The sequence below is a fragment of the Anolis carolinensis genome, chromosome 3 (genome assembly GCF_035594765.1).
Source record: "Anolis carolinensis isolate JA03-04 chromosome 3, rAnoCar3.1.pri, whole genome shotgun sequence".
NCBI lineage: Eukaryota > Metazoa > Chordata > Lepidosauria > Squamata > Dactyloidae > Anolis > Anolis carolinensis.
Window position 1 is genome coordinate 97,942,333 of NC_085843.1, and position 14,866 is coordinate 97,957,198.

The following is a 14,866-nucleotide window of genomic DNA, read 5'->3' on the forward strand; positions in this document are numbered from 1 at the left end:
GTTCTCTACCACTAGATGCATAGTATTCTTGGTCAGTCAAGATATTTTGAGATCATAGAAAATCTCCCCTTCCTGGAAGTCTTCTGTTTTTCCCATTCCCTCCTTTTTAAAAGTTGGTCTTATGAAACTTATCAAAGGTACCCTACATTTTTGAGGTTTTTTAACCCCAGAAATCTTAGCAACAGTACCTCAAAAACCTTTTCTTTTTCTTCAGGATTTAAAAAAAAATATTTTTTTGCTTACAAAGCCTCTTATATGAATTTTGACATGAATTTCACTACTGCAATGTGGGAGACAACCATAAACACTCTGTAAATGTTGCAACATCTAATCCAATGCCTTGTTGAGTCATGGCTTCCACATACAGATTCATCCTCTTTTATTATTGCTTTTTTATTTAGGAGGATTTCATGCATCCCAAGGACTAAATATGCCCACCTCTTCTTAGATTTTCAGTGTAATGAAACAAACACTAGTATCCGAACATGCAATTCCTGGAATAGCTATAGATCAGGCATGGGAAAATTTTGACCCTCCAGATTTTTTGGACTTCAACTCCCACAATTCCTATCAGCCTACTGCTGTTATGAATTGTGGGAGTTGAAGTCCAAAACACCTGGAGGGCCAAAGTTTGCTCATGCCTGCTAGAGATGCCTGCACAAGAAATAATATTTGTACACATATAGCTTTTGGCTGCATTGTAGGTTGTATATACAAAATACGCACCAGCAGTCACTTGGAAAATCTATCAAATATAATATCTCAGTCTCACCTGGATCAAACTCATTCACATGGTTCAACATGAATGTGAAGAAGTTGGACAGCTGTAAAAAAAACATATCTGTTAGCAGGCAATCTGAAATCATTTTATTTTCTAGCTTGTTCATCACCCTTGAATTGTGCAATTGTAACTCTGGGCATAATTCCTGCTGAGAGTGCCCAAGATTTTACTTGCATACAAAGTCTGCCCTGTGCAAGCTTTGAAGCACTTTCTTCCTCATAAAACAAAACTTTGAAAAGTAGCTGAATGCATAGGTGCTACTTGATTAAGAAGTAGGGCAAAGCATATTTAATAGCATCAAATTTACTATCTCAATTTACTATGTAAAAAAGCATTCAAATCCAAAATGAAAACAACCTGAAGTCTCATTCCAAAAGGCGGATGCAGTGTAAAATGATTAAATATCTCTTTCAAAGTTCTGAGAAGAAAACCTGGACTGGATTAACTGCCTTACTGAAATGGAAGTCAAAATATCAACCCACAAGACCTAGGTCAATTTATCCATGGGTCACTGTGAGTATTGTATCCTACTCTTATTTTTTTTAAAAGGAAAGCATCCCCTTATATTATTAAAGTGGCAGATGACAAGAGCTTATTCCAGGAGAACCTAAAAGAAGCACTGACCCGTTCAATGATCTCTTCTGACCTTTTTCAATGTCTGGGTGGGAAACGGCAGTGGCTTTCAGGGGTAGCTGGACCCTGAGACAGCCTTAGTGCTTTCCTCTCTAAACGGAATGACCCTCAACTTATTCACAGGTTATTTTTGGTTCCCAAATTTGGCCTTGATGTATACATGAGGTTGACTTATAACAATAAGCCTTTATTTTTACCCCACCTGCATCTCCCATAGGGACTCGGGGCGGCTTACACAATGACACACAATAGTGCCATAACATATACAATACAATATGACAATATATCACTCAGAACACAATATATAAAAACCGACATATAAAATTAATAAAAGCAACCTCAATTAAATTAGAGACAGTAAAATCTGGTCATAGGCATAATTAAAAGATACATGAATATATATGATATGAAGAATATAATCTATAAACTGTGTTTGTTGCAATTTACTGATGGAATGTGACAAAGAAATGGCAGAGAATGCAAACCTGTAGCTGTGCTTGTTCTTCTGCATATTCAATTGACTGAAAGATGCTAAGAGCATATTGTCGCTTCAGCTGCATCCGAGCCACATAAGATCGATACCACCTTTGGATGAGGATGGCTGCTTTGATGGCTGACAAAACACAAGGTGGCCAGAAATAAAATATTAATTTTTCACAATTGATTCTGCAGATCCTTGAGTTCTGTTGGAGTTTATTGTGCATTTTTCAAGATTAAACAAAGCTTGTATTTTAAGACCTTTGAAGTTAATCATGGATTACCCACTAGGGCAATGCTGCATCTATAGGGCCAAAGAACTTGTATGTAAATCAGCCAATATGCGCTGTTGTCCCTGACTTTGGAAGAAAACATACAGCCACAGAGATCTGTATATTTGATTTTCTTGTGACCTTCAAGACTGTGCACATCACCCCATTAAAGGAGAAATCACACACAAACCTGTTTGAAAATTTGCTTTGTTTTAAAAACCTTGTTAGATAATCTCTAGTGCTGTTTCTGACATTCAAAAAACTAAGTACACTTTTTAAAGCTTAGAGAACCCAAGGGTCAAATTGACTTAACTGTACAGTGCACTTCTTTGATACCTTTAGAGACAGGACAGAATGCAAATATTTAAATACATTTTCTAAATAGTCCTTCAAATGGTCGAAGAGAAATTGAAATGGGTTAAAACCTAAGGTGATTCATCACACCTTCATAACTCTCTCGACACATCTTAAAAGTAGTTTTTGGTTCACAACAACAATTTGCCTGGAGGAAAGACATTTCGATTTCTCCAAACAAATAGTGCTTACAGACTGATTCAATTACAGAAAACGAGTTTAGTATTTAGTAGAAAAATATTGCAAAGTCAATATTACACAGGATCTTCAAAATGATTTTTCGAAACTTTTATTTTTAGTCATGTGTTTTGTTTTGAGACTTTGTTTGAAATATATGCAATCATAATATTTTCATGAGTGCTTCTGGTTTACATTAGTGAATAGTCAGTAAACATGTCACAACAGGATTTGGAATCAAACACTAGAAGACTGTGGAAAGTGTTAACGTGTGAACTGAAATAAGGTGTTGAACTGTATACACACCCCGCGTTATTAAACAAGTAGCAACCTGTTTTTAAGATGATAGTCCTGGAAGAGGGATGTGCTCCTCTTGGAAAATTGCCCTTCCTTTCGCTCTTGACTTCATTATTCCAATTCTCACAGAAGCAGAAGTGCTGCTTTGACATTTTAAATATAATTAATTAAGACTCAAGAGACCTTGATCAATGAAGTCAGACCAATGGGAATAGTCAATATTTCCAGAATCTATTTGCTGTGACAGAACAACTAAAAGGGTTTTTCAGAAGAGGTATGGGGGAAATCTAATCGCAAACAGGCATTGTTGAACTTTAACAGGGTTAATCTAAATATTTGAGGTTGAGTTCTATGAAAATTGGGGAGAGGGTAGTCCCAGATGTTTGATTGCGGGGAGAAGTGGAAGCTTTCAGCCAATTGGATCTTAATATCCAATGCTTGGATCAATTTCCCTGCCTCTTGCTGCAGGTACCTTCTACATCGTATGTCTGCTCACCTCACCTCACCTTAAAACTGACCCTCTGGTGTGGACAGAGAGGGAGCTTTTCAGCATATACATGTTCTGCAAGGCTATGATGATCTTTCAGTATTTTCTGCATGAAATAGAAATGTATCTCCCCCTTGAACACAAAGGTATCTTATAGCACTTTTAAGTGAGAGGAAGAAGGTTTTCCCCCTGCCAAACTGAGATAGTTAAAATCAAAGGGTGTGGTTTAGCTTCTCTAATGGTGGAGCTGCAGAGCCTTGGGGTAGCTTGCCTTGCCATCAGATGTCTCTATAAAGGTGGTAGGACCGAGAGAAATGTCCCCTGAAGGTCTCAAAGCCTGGACTAGGGGGACATGATCCTTCATGAGCGTCAGTAGTGTGTTGCGATTTGAGTATTGAACTATGACTCTGGAGGCTAGGGTTTGAATCCTTACTTGTTCATGGTAACCCATTGGGTGACCTTAGGCATATCCCTCTGAAAAAAAATATTACTCAGAAAACCCAGTCCAATCAACAGTTTGGCCCTTTCTGCCTACTCTTTGAATGTAGCTCTATGTAGATTGGGTTGCAGTAATCCAAATGAGATTTAAGTGTACTCTGTGCCACCATAGCCAGTTTAGACATTACTAGAAATGGGCACAGGTGAAGCACTAACTTTAAATGGCCCCAAAGACTCCTGACCGCCACCACAGAAATCAGATCTTCCAAGCTCAGCACTGAATTCAGAACAACCTTGAATTGTGAACCTGTATCTTCAGGTGGATTGTAACCCTATCTAGCAGGAGATGCATTCCTATTCCCTGATCTGCTTCTCAACTGATCAGGAACACCTCTGTCTTGTATGGATTATGCTTGTATTTGATGTCATCCAGATCACTACTTCTTTTTTCCTAATCCATTTACACTATCTGGGATAGCTTATTGTGGAATCAGAATCTTCCAAGTTAAGGAATTTTACAAAAGGGTTGTTTTTAGTTATGAAAGCCCAGAAAAATAAGTTTTACCTCGTTCTGATTTGTTTGCCTGGTTCTTCTTTATAGAAATGCCACATCCCATGACTTCTGTAGAAACTTGGCATCTATTTTAAATTTTCCTCATGGGTGATGGGTTTTTTTTTCAGCCAGTGATGTTGCAACCCTCTTGATGTTCATCTCAGTATACTACCATGAACCATTCTGGGGAGAATGACTTCTTCTCTTAGTCCTAATAAAAGAAAATAGTGCATGTGGCAAAAATAGATTTATATCATTAGCCACCAAGGTACAGGAGAAATAATGAACTGCACAATATATACATTAGTGAAGGCAATGAGGAGCACATCAAGAATTTTCTGTTAATACCAGGTATGCACTTGTAACTACTGGTATCAACGCCATCCTCACTTTTATTTGCAAGATTGGAAATGGGGCAAATAAATGAGGTTACACAGGTACTGAAGAGAACATTTTTGTGAGCAGTATATACAGGGTAGACTGCTTTTTAATGACCCTGTGTTGTGTATAATAGACTGCTGAACACTAAACATGGATTTAGGGAATATTACCAATAAGGAAGCAGGGCAGAGGCATAAAGATTTAAAAAAGCAGCTGGATATGGGCCATCCCTCAATACTAAATGAACATTTGGGTGCTCCACAAGCTCTTTTCAAGCAAGCAACAAGACACTTTCATCATCAGGGGGAAACTATCTTCACCATTTTTACATAGGAAGACCAGTTTTTGCTTCTCTGAGATCACTAAATGACAGCCAGTTGTGTTATGATGCACCTGCAGCTTTCAGCTCAAGGCATGGGAATTAACAGAAAGATTAGCAGATCCATTTCTTTTAGTTCTTTCTTGCAAAATAAAATAACTTGAGGTCCATTCACACTATATGGGTATAGTGCTATATTCCACTTTGACCACCACAGCAACATTCTATGAATTCCTGGGTGAGTCTGTAGTCAGGTCTCCCACAACTGATCATTCTCACTGACCCTCCATCACTGAACACCAAATCCCACAAAACTGAACACCAACAGTTAAAGTGGAATCTCAATTGCAGAGTGAATGAGGGGAAACAAGGAGATCAATGGGATTCAACCCAATAGAAAGGGGCATTGTTGTATTTTATTTTTATCTCATTATTCCCCAAATATAGTGGCCTATGTAATTCAAAACAAAGGTCAGCTAAAATCCTATTTTCCAAAAGTTAAAATATAATTGAATAGAGCAGTGGTTCCCAACCTACATGGAGAAGTTATGATAGAAATAGAGCATTCTGAAACCATCTGCCATAACAGATGGGTAATCTTAATTGGGCACTCAGTGCTACAATGAAAAGTATGGTCAGCAGTCCTAACCTTTACCAGAAATGTGTCTAACCTTGACAAAACTTCAAAAACATACATTTGAGCAATCCTCCTTCCTGTTCAAATGAGAAAACCAAATCAAAACTATGACTTGATAGATTGACAATGTTACAGTATTTAGCGATAATATGACTGCATCATGTGATGCAAGAAGTCTTGAACTACTCCTGACAAGGTAGCATTCACATAGGTGTTGAAATATCTCAGCCATATGATACTCAACACCAGTCCTGGGACTACCTCCATCAGCTCAGTATGACAGAATCTCAGAAGTGTTATTTATTCATTTAGGTAAAGGTAAAGGTTTCCCCTGACATTAAGTCCAGTCGTGACCGACTCTGGGGGGTTGGTGCTCATCTCCATTTCTAAAGCCGAAGAGCCGGCGTTGTCCGTAGACACCTCCAAGGTCATGTGGCCGGCATGACTGCATGGAATGCCGTTAGCTTCCTGCCGGAGCGGTACCTATTGATCTACTCACATTTGCATGTTTTCGAACTGCTGGGTTGGCAGAAGATTTATTCATTTACTTTTTACTTAATACGTATCCATACGGGATTCTGAGGTTGATTTTCCAGCTCAACCTGGGGAATGACAGCTTCAGGACTCACCTCATCAAACTTAGAGACCAGAACAACTGGAACATTCAAAGGAAGAGGCCCTCAGTCTCAACATGGACAGAAAAGAGAGCAGAACAAAGGCATTCAATAATGCACAGAATTTAGAAAAGATACTTACACTACATAGTTTTTTTTTTGGGGGGGGGGGAAAGGTCATGGAGTGACATAGGGGGTCTTCTAAACAGATTGGGAGGAGCCAGCCATCCGTGGTGTGATGGGATAAAGTGCAGCTTTTTCTGCAGGTAAGAAGCATAGTATTTGGGTGTGATGGGGTCAATATGTATCCTGTCTGCATTCAGTCAGAAAAAAACTATGGGATATATACTGATAGAAATGGATTATTTCCTAATGTGATGAAGTCCTGGGTCTACACCAGTGGTTCCCAAACTTATTTGGCCTGCCGCCCCATTTCCAGAAAAAATATGACTCAGCACCCCCTGGAAAGTGGGTGTGGCTTAGAGGGGTGGGTGTGGCTCCTGCTCAAGAGGGCGGGGCTGAGCCTCTCCCCTAGTCCAAGATGCAGGGCTGCGAGGGGAGGTGGGCGGGGCCACAAATGGGCGGCCAGGACTGGGATGGGCGGAGTTACGATCTCTGAAGCAGGGTTGAGCTTCTATTCCTGTCCTGAGGTGCCTACCAGAACACAGGAGGCGGGGCTAGAGGAGGGGGTGGGGCCTCTTCCCAAGTGCCTGACAGGGCTGAACCTCTATACCCCAATCCCATTTTCTAACAAGTGCCTCAGGGGAGGTATACAGAGGCTCAGCCCTGTCTCGCGCTCTTGGGAAGAGGCCCCGCCCGCACCCCTAGCCCCGCCCTTTAGTCCTAAAAGGCCTGTCAGGAGAGGTATAGAAGCTCAGCCCTGTCTCGGGCTCTTGGAAGGAGGCCCCACCTCATTCCCTAGCGCCGCCCTCTGTGTCCCAACAAGAGCCTCTGGAGAAGTATAGAAGATCCTCATCCCTGTCTCAGGCTCTTGGGAAGAAGCCATGCCCACTCCTCTAGCTCTGCCCCCTGTGTGTCCTAACAGGCGCCTCAGGTGCTCAGCCCTGTCTCTGGCACTTGGGAAGAGGCCCTGCCCTGCCTCTGGCCCCACCCCCGTGTCCTAATAGGTGCCATCACCGCCACCTGGATCGCTCCAGAGCCCACTGGGGGGGCGGTAGCACCCACTTTGGGAATCACTGATCTACACAGTCTAGTGCTTTTTCTGCTTCTCCCCATCCTCCACTACCACTTCAGTTGTAGGCCATTACCTGGCACTGATTGGCATAGACAAGGCATGAGAATTATAGTCTCTGAGTTCAAATCTCATCTTTTTGACATCACAATCCTGCTCTTGAGCTTCATCAAATGGCCTTTCCTAAAACACTGAATTCTACACTACAGATGAAAAAGGATTCATTTCATAGGTTGCTATATCAAACAAGCCAAGTCTAACTAAATGGATAATTATAATGATCACAGAGGTCTTGCAGTGCTCAGCTGTTTATTCATCTCAAGGATAAATGAGGTAGCTGACTACCAAAAACAGGACTGTTCCTGCTGTGACAAGAAAATTATGTAATTACTTATGCAAAGATGCCCTGCACCTCAAGTGCCTGTTGTCAAAGGACTCTTGGTTAACACATTAGAAATGCTAAAAGCATATACGGCAGAGGCAGGGAACCTTTTTTCTGCCAAGAGCCATTTCGATATGCATAACACCATTCACAGGCCATAACTTTATATATTTATTTTAAATAAATAATTATAACATTATATATTGTTATATTATAATAACTTGTAAAATCATATATTAAAAATTAAATGAAGGTTCCAAAGGCCGCATGGCATAGTCAACTGCCTGCGCATACACATACTTACCAGTGTTGCTTCAGCCAACCAAAAAAATGTGCAGAAGAAGCAGAGCATGCCAGCGTGAAGAGAGGAACCCAGAAGTAGCTCGGTTCTGAATAGTAAGCGGCAACCGGCCCATAGAAGAGTTTGGGACGAGCAACAGGAGCTTGGTTAAGTGGATGGATTGGGACAGATGTCCTTCCCTACACCAGGGCCAGACAAGACCAAATGATTTTGCAGGCTTTATACGACCCGTGGCTGGGTGTTCCCCACTCCAGCATTATGCCCTGCTGGGAAATTCATGCCAAATTTGCCACAGGCAGAAAGAGCCAAAATGGTAGGGTAAATGCCTGAGAGGCAAAGGCATAGTAGTTAGAACCCTATTGTCCACTGGGAAAAGGAAGGAGAGGGAGCAAGGAGGGAAAGGCTTAATTCAAAAATAGCAAACTGCCTCTCACCTCCGACAGTGTTGCCAATTCAACAGTACATCCTAATCTCTGTGCCAACCCTGCGACCACAACAAGAGGTCCAAAGTGGGAGGGGGGAGCCAGAGCTTATAAAACCTCTGGCCCCACCATCCTCATGTGACCTGCCCCAGCAGGCACACGTCAGGCAATTTAGCCCTGGTCTTTATTCAGGGAGGCCATCAAAGGTGCTCCCTCACCCACAGCAGTCATGGCTGTGTGGACTTGGGTGTTATTTCTTTTGCTTTGATTGCTGTTCTTCAATTTGGAACATATCCAACGTTTGCATCACCAACTTTTCTGTGTACTGCAATTTTTTAAATCTTCATCTGAGATCCAGTTCTGAGTCAGTGCTTGAGTGGGAAAGCAAGGGCCAGACCAAATGATTTCAGGAGTCATATATGGCCTGCAGTCCTGACATTCCTCACCCCGATATATGGGAACCTTTGGCATTGGAAGGTCTTAAAGGCATTGTCCACATTACCGCAGAGGCTTAGAAGAATATGTGTTCCTTGCAATCAGTGGTTTAAGCATGCCAAACATTTGGTTAGACATTGACCCGTATGTGTTTCTTGATATTGTTAAGTACACAACAGAATCCTCTGTGTATTCTTTCAGAGCTTGTGAAAAGACCTGTTGAAAATAGCTATTTGTTTGATAAAGCAAAGCCTTCAGGTAGATCTGTGCAGCTGTCAGAAATGGGAATATTGGCCAGCCTTGTCAAAGGGTATTTCTACACAGTCTTAAAACCTGCTCCCAAGCGGGTTTAAATAATCTGCTTTGGCTCGAGTTCTTGTCCCACTCGAGACAGACCCCTGAGGTCGCAGAACATGACCCTGGAAGTCAGTCCCCACAGGCCCAATATCTTACTAGACCCAGGCCTTTCAGGAAGGACTGGGTCTAATGAGGTATTTAATTAATTTGGAACAAACCAAAGAAACCTTGGTTTGTTCCAAATTAATTTGTTTTTACAGGAGGTGTCATTTGGACACCTTTGGTAAAAAACCGAGACAGGTCCCTCATTTTGCGACTGTCTGGATGGGCCCAAAGAGATATTAAGGCTGTTGGGATCCTTAAGCGTATGTGGGGCCATGGTACATTCCTATCATAGCACACTCCCTTAACCTCCGGCCAATGCCATATCTTTGAAGGAAGCTGCTTCACAGCAAGGAAATTAGGTGAAAGTATCACTCTGTCCCAGACCATTCTGCACTGGTACAAACAGGAAACTTATGTGTTGGTTAGAGACTGACAATGGTACTACAGGCTTCAAATACAGATTGAAATGATTTACAATTAATATGTATTCAAATGAAATATCCAATCCGACCTTCCTCTTAGTACTCATGAAAAGTCTCAGGTGTCACGGTCCTAAAACTAAGGCTCTGAAACATTATCTTTTAATCTCATAAATTCTTAGAACAACTCTAAATTTTACCTGCTGTCAGGAAATGTTCTGGTTGCTCAGCAACCAAAGCCTTTTAATTTTGTTCTAGTGGAGTCTGAGATTTTGTGGATAAAGCTATAGCTTCAAATCAGCATTTCTTTAAAGGTCTCTTGTCTACTTCTTCCTTTCAGCATTGATTGATCAGGATATTATGTAAAATCTGTTGTTTTGAGATAGATATTTTATTTCATAGTGCTTTTATACTTAACTTAGCATTTCTACTTTCAGCAGCTTTATGAAATTAAGTAGCTTTATTAAGTATTCATGTATGTAGATGTTCAAGATACAACCCAAACAACAACAAAAAGTAGATTCTGCAGTAAACAAAGAATATAAACATTTGCCCTTAAAACTGTGCCTTCGAAACAGTTCCAAAGTGGCACTTCACAGGCAAATAAAAAATCCACCGATTGTTATGTTGTCACGTGAGAAGGAGTAACTGAAAAACAAAAGGTACCTGTATTTTTGAATTTCAAATAGTAGAATAAGGATCCTTGAAGTTTATTCCATTAATAACATGTAGATTCTCTCCCTTTGAGCCAAAAATTTCAAGGACACAGGGCTTTACCTACACGGTTGTGAGGATGAACGATGGAGGGTAGGCAAATGGTATAAGAGTTTGGCTCTGTGTGGCCCAGTTTAAAGCAATTTGGTTTCATACTGAAGCAAAGTTGGGACAATATTCACATTTGAGTTGAGGAAATAATGCATAGGATCAGCCTTCATGGATTAAGACCAGGGCATAGGCAGAGTTGACATTTATAAAAAAACAGATGAATGTTTTAATTTAAATATATATTTTTTAAAAAAAGAATTGGAGAAAAAAGCTGGAAGTGGAAGAAAAATATATAGGATATGGTAATAAATCAGCATTATACACAATATAACCTGACCTGCATGGATTAGGACTGTGGGAGACCAATATCCAAATCCCTGTTTGTTGTAGAAAGCTACTAGATGGCCTTGTGCAAATAATACTCTTTCATCTTATGATGTAAACAATGACCGATCTTTTCTGAATAAACTCTAGAGAAGTGTCATCCTAAGTGAGGGTCACATTTATTTTTGGCTAAACCAGATTGGCCATTGCAGGCTGATATATTTGTCTTTCCAATCTAGGAGCATGAGTTTTTCACTACATCAAGAGCCTACAAAATCCAAGCACAGATAATGTCTAAATCACAGGACTATAGTTTAAAAGTACATGAAATTATTTTACATATAAAATAATTTATAATACCAAATTAGTATGTTGTAATAAACCCAGCAAGAAATGGGTAACCACTACACAGCACACGTCATATACCATTACTTCTATCATTAATTGATAACAACACATTACAAAATGGGTTTTCTTTTTCTTAACTTAAGAGTTAATCTGTGGAAACTGGAAGAGCAAATGCTTTGCAGAAGTCTAGGAAGAAAATGAATACTTTGATGGAGAATTAATGGCTCTAGTAAGGGAATCTGAGAGTCAAATGAACCCATAAAGTAAGAAAATACATTAAAACTGCAATTATATACTCATTTACATGGGAGGAAACCCAAATGAATTGAATGGAATTTATTTCTCAGTAGACTTGATTGTGTGGTGCTAATAGCACATGTGAAGCAGAAAAGTGGTACTTTTGTCTGTGTTGTATTGGACTAAAACCATTAGTATAATTTCACTAGGCAACATCTGTGTGATCCAATATCCTCTTCTCTCTTTCCAGGATCAATCAACCGGATGCTTTTAGCCATGGCCTTAGTTATGACCTCATCACATGATTAATTGTCAGCATCGTAGGATGCTTTCTCCCCAGTTGAGCCATGGAGCTCCATGCCACCTATCAAACGATGCAGGCTCACTTCTGGTGGGCTTCATGGTTCAACTGGGGCACAAGCATCCTAGGACACTTGGCCCAGAACATGGGAGGCCTCCTGTGTTCTATTAAAAATAACAGGGCCAGTGCGGGAGGAAACCGCATGGTGATGCTTCCTCGTGTGTGATGGGGGAAGTGTCGCTGCGGGGTGAGGCGTGGTGCGGAGCACCAGGATTGCCCTGCTGCCTTTCCAACTCACCACAGATGCTGGTGATTTGATCTGGGGAACCTCATCCATGTGATGAGGTCCTTATTCTACTATTTGGAATTCAAAGATGAACAGCTTCTAAACATGGAGTTGTTTGGTTGGAAGGCCTTCCATAGACTGAGAAAAGGTAAAGGGTGTGGAAACAGCCAGGCTGGGGTGCACTTAAGAATGCCACCAGAGAGTCAAGCATGCTTGCTTGGAACAATCAATGTCTTTGCCTGGAGCCATTTTGCATGTCATTGGCCATATGCTCTTTGAACTGTACTGAAGAAAAGTCATACTGTATGAAGTTACAGTTTCCCACCATTCAACAATCAACTACCACAATGGCCTTCCATTTTTCCAGATATTTTGGGGTGTCAATTTTGCAGGCAAACTGTCCAGTGATCAACATGGCCAATGATCGGAGATTGTGAGAGGTGCTCTGCGACAACATTTAGGGGCCCAGGGTTGAGCTTCATATCAACTGCCACATCCTAAACCTCTGTGTGTATGTGATGACATGCAGTGAAGGAAAAGGCGACTCCCCCCCCCCCCCGAAAGTCTGAAGCTCAATAGTTCTGCTTTTAGGAATGTACAACAACTTTCTGTATGGAGGGACTGGAATTGGGAAAGCAAAGCAAAATAAAATGAAAACAAAAAATAAATTAAAAAGCTGAGTGAACACTAATAGATATGATCTGGGATTCATGATCAATCTTATCTTGAAAGAAGGTGGGGAAGAAAAGACAATCATGGATTTTACTGACAAGTTGTTAATTTCTTCAAAGGATATGACTTTTTTCTATTTAAATATAGACAGAAGACTCTTATGAATAATATTTTTCTTTGTTTTGTTTTGAAAAGAGGATGCAACCCAGAAAATATAACATGAGACAAGAGCAATCAAGAGTATTTTATAAAATATGTGAATGAAGCTAGCACCACACCCAATGCCTTTTGTCAAATGGATGCTAGAGTAAGAATAAGACATGAAACAAGAGCAACCAAGAGGTTTTTAAAAATAAAATATGTGTATAGCTCTAGTACCACACACAATGCCTTTGATCAAATTTTGGATGCCAAAGCAAGAATCAGACATTTTGGGATTTTAGATTTGGAAAAAAGGAAATGTTAGTTTTATATTGCAAGGCCATTGCAAGTGTGTGATCAGATGGAGCAGAAAAGGCTGATTTTGCATTTTTATAATTGTTCGAAACAGGGGAAAAAAACTTTTGACACATGCAACCCTTTTTTACTTCCTCAGCATTGACTGTGCCATGACAAGCTGTCTCTGTACATTTTCTGTACTATTATGATAGACACATGACTTCTATTATCTGCACATTTATGGGCCTTTTTAAGTAGGACAAACATGTGAACAGCTGCACACATACACACAGACAATCCATTTCTCCTCAAAATAAAAGAGAAGTGCACCAAACTCTAATAAGGATGGTCAGAGCATGGTTCTGAATTCTAAAATCCTTAGAAATATAGTAGAGATAAATCCAGGATTTATGTTGACTCACATTATACATCACAAATATATGTTTACTTAGAAATAAATGGCATTTAATGCAACAAGATTTAATCTCAAAGTGTTTGGAATCACAGTCTTTGTTATAGCATGCACTGTTTTTAACAACTGATAATGATTTATTTAAAGCAACTAAATATATATCTTTTTATAATAAAAGAAAAACACAGAGAGAGACAGACGTTACCTGCCTTCTTCCACTGTATTAGCAAAGAGGTTTGCTGTAAGTGCTGTAAACAAGCCTTCTTCCCAATCAGAGTGTACAGAACACGGCATGGAATCAATAAACACTCCAGCTGCTTCCACAGTGGGTCATATTTGTCCCTACCTTAAATTTAGATGGATTTCCCATGAAGCAGCAAATGGATTCAAGAAACGACTCCTTTCTCTCTTCCAGTCTGAAACCAGAGCTCTGTCTAAATGCAACAGCAATGCTGGCAGAGAGGCATGGTGATATATTGGACATTGGTCAACACTCTGGATCTCAGGCAGATAAATGGATAATGGAAGTGATCTGCTTTTTATGAGGAGCTGTGTGGTTTCTTTGCCTCAGCAAACTCCATTGTTGAAATGACTAATGGCCAGCCAGGAACTGATATTACAATAATCATTACATCAGCTAAAATGTGGAGTAAGGTTTGGGAAGAGATACTAAAAGCAGCCAAAGGGAATAAAACATACACAGAGAACATGGACTTTCCAATTTGCTGGCTTTGTAGCAAAAACAACAGAATTCAGTGGCACCCTAAAGGTGAAATTGATTGTAGCATAAATCTCTATTTCGTCAGATGTGTAAGTGTTTTATTGTGCTGCACATGCATATACACACATGTGGTTGTGGTAGGAAGGAATAAACAATTAGTTCAGAGGGAGATGAAATACAAAATAGACAATAAAAATTACAAATAACAATTCTTAATATTTTAATTCCAGCATACCTGGTACTAGGAATAAACAACCTTCAACAGAGGAGCATCAACCATCTGCTTGATTATGGTTTTGGTTTTTTTTTTGTTGTTGTTGTTGTTGTTGAGTTTCTAAGGAAAATTTTGGTTTCCAGCTATGGGAAGCATGGTGAATAAATCAAAGCCT

General features: G+C 40.1%; 1 protein-coding gene across 3 annotated transcripts in view; it reads right to left on the reverse strand.

The window, feature by feature from the left end:
* The window catches only part of ppef1 (protein phosphatase with EF-hand domain 1), a 55,364-nt gene extending 40,966 nt beyond the window's left edge, over positions 1–14,398 (reverse strand). Inside the window, exons 1-4 of one of the 3 annotated variants that reach the window (XM_008107289.3) lie at positions 14,103–14,347; positions 4,482–4,680; positions 1,900–2,027; positions 773–824 (exon numbers count right to left, since the gene is read on the reverse strand). In XM_008107289.3, coding sequence (XP_008105496.1) covers positions 773–824; positions 1,900–2,027; positions 4,482–4,533 — 232 coding nt within the window. In that variant the 5' untranslated portion in view covers positions 4,534–4,680; positions 14,103–14,347. Of the gene's footprint in view, positions 1–772; positions 825–1,899; positions 2,028–4,481; positions 4,681–13,961 lie in introns of all 3 variants that reach the window. The other 2 variants (XM_016992391.2, XM_062975217.1) reach the window with 2 other exon arrangements.
* Between the last annotated feature and the right edge of the window lie 468 nt (positions 14,399–14,866).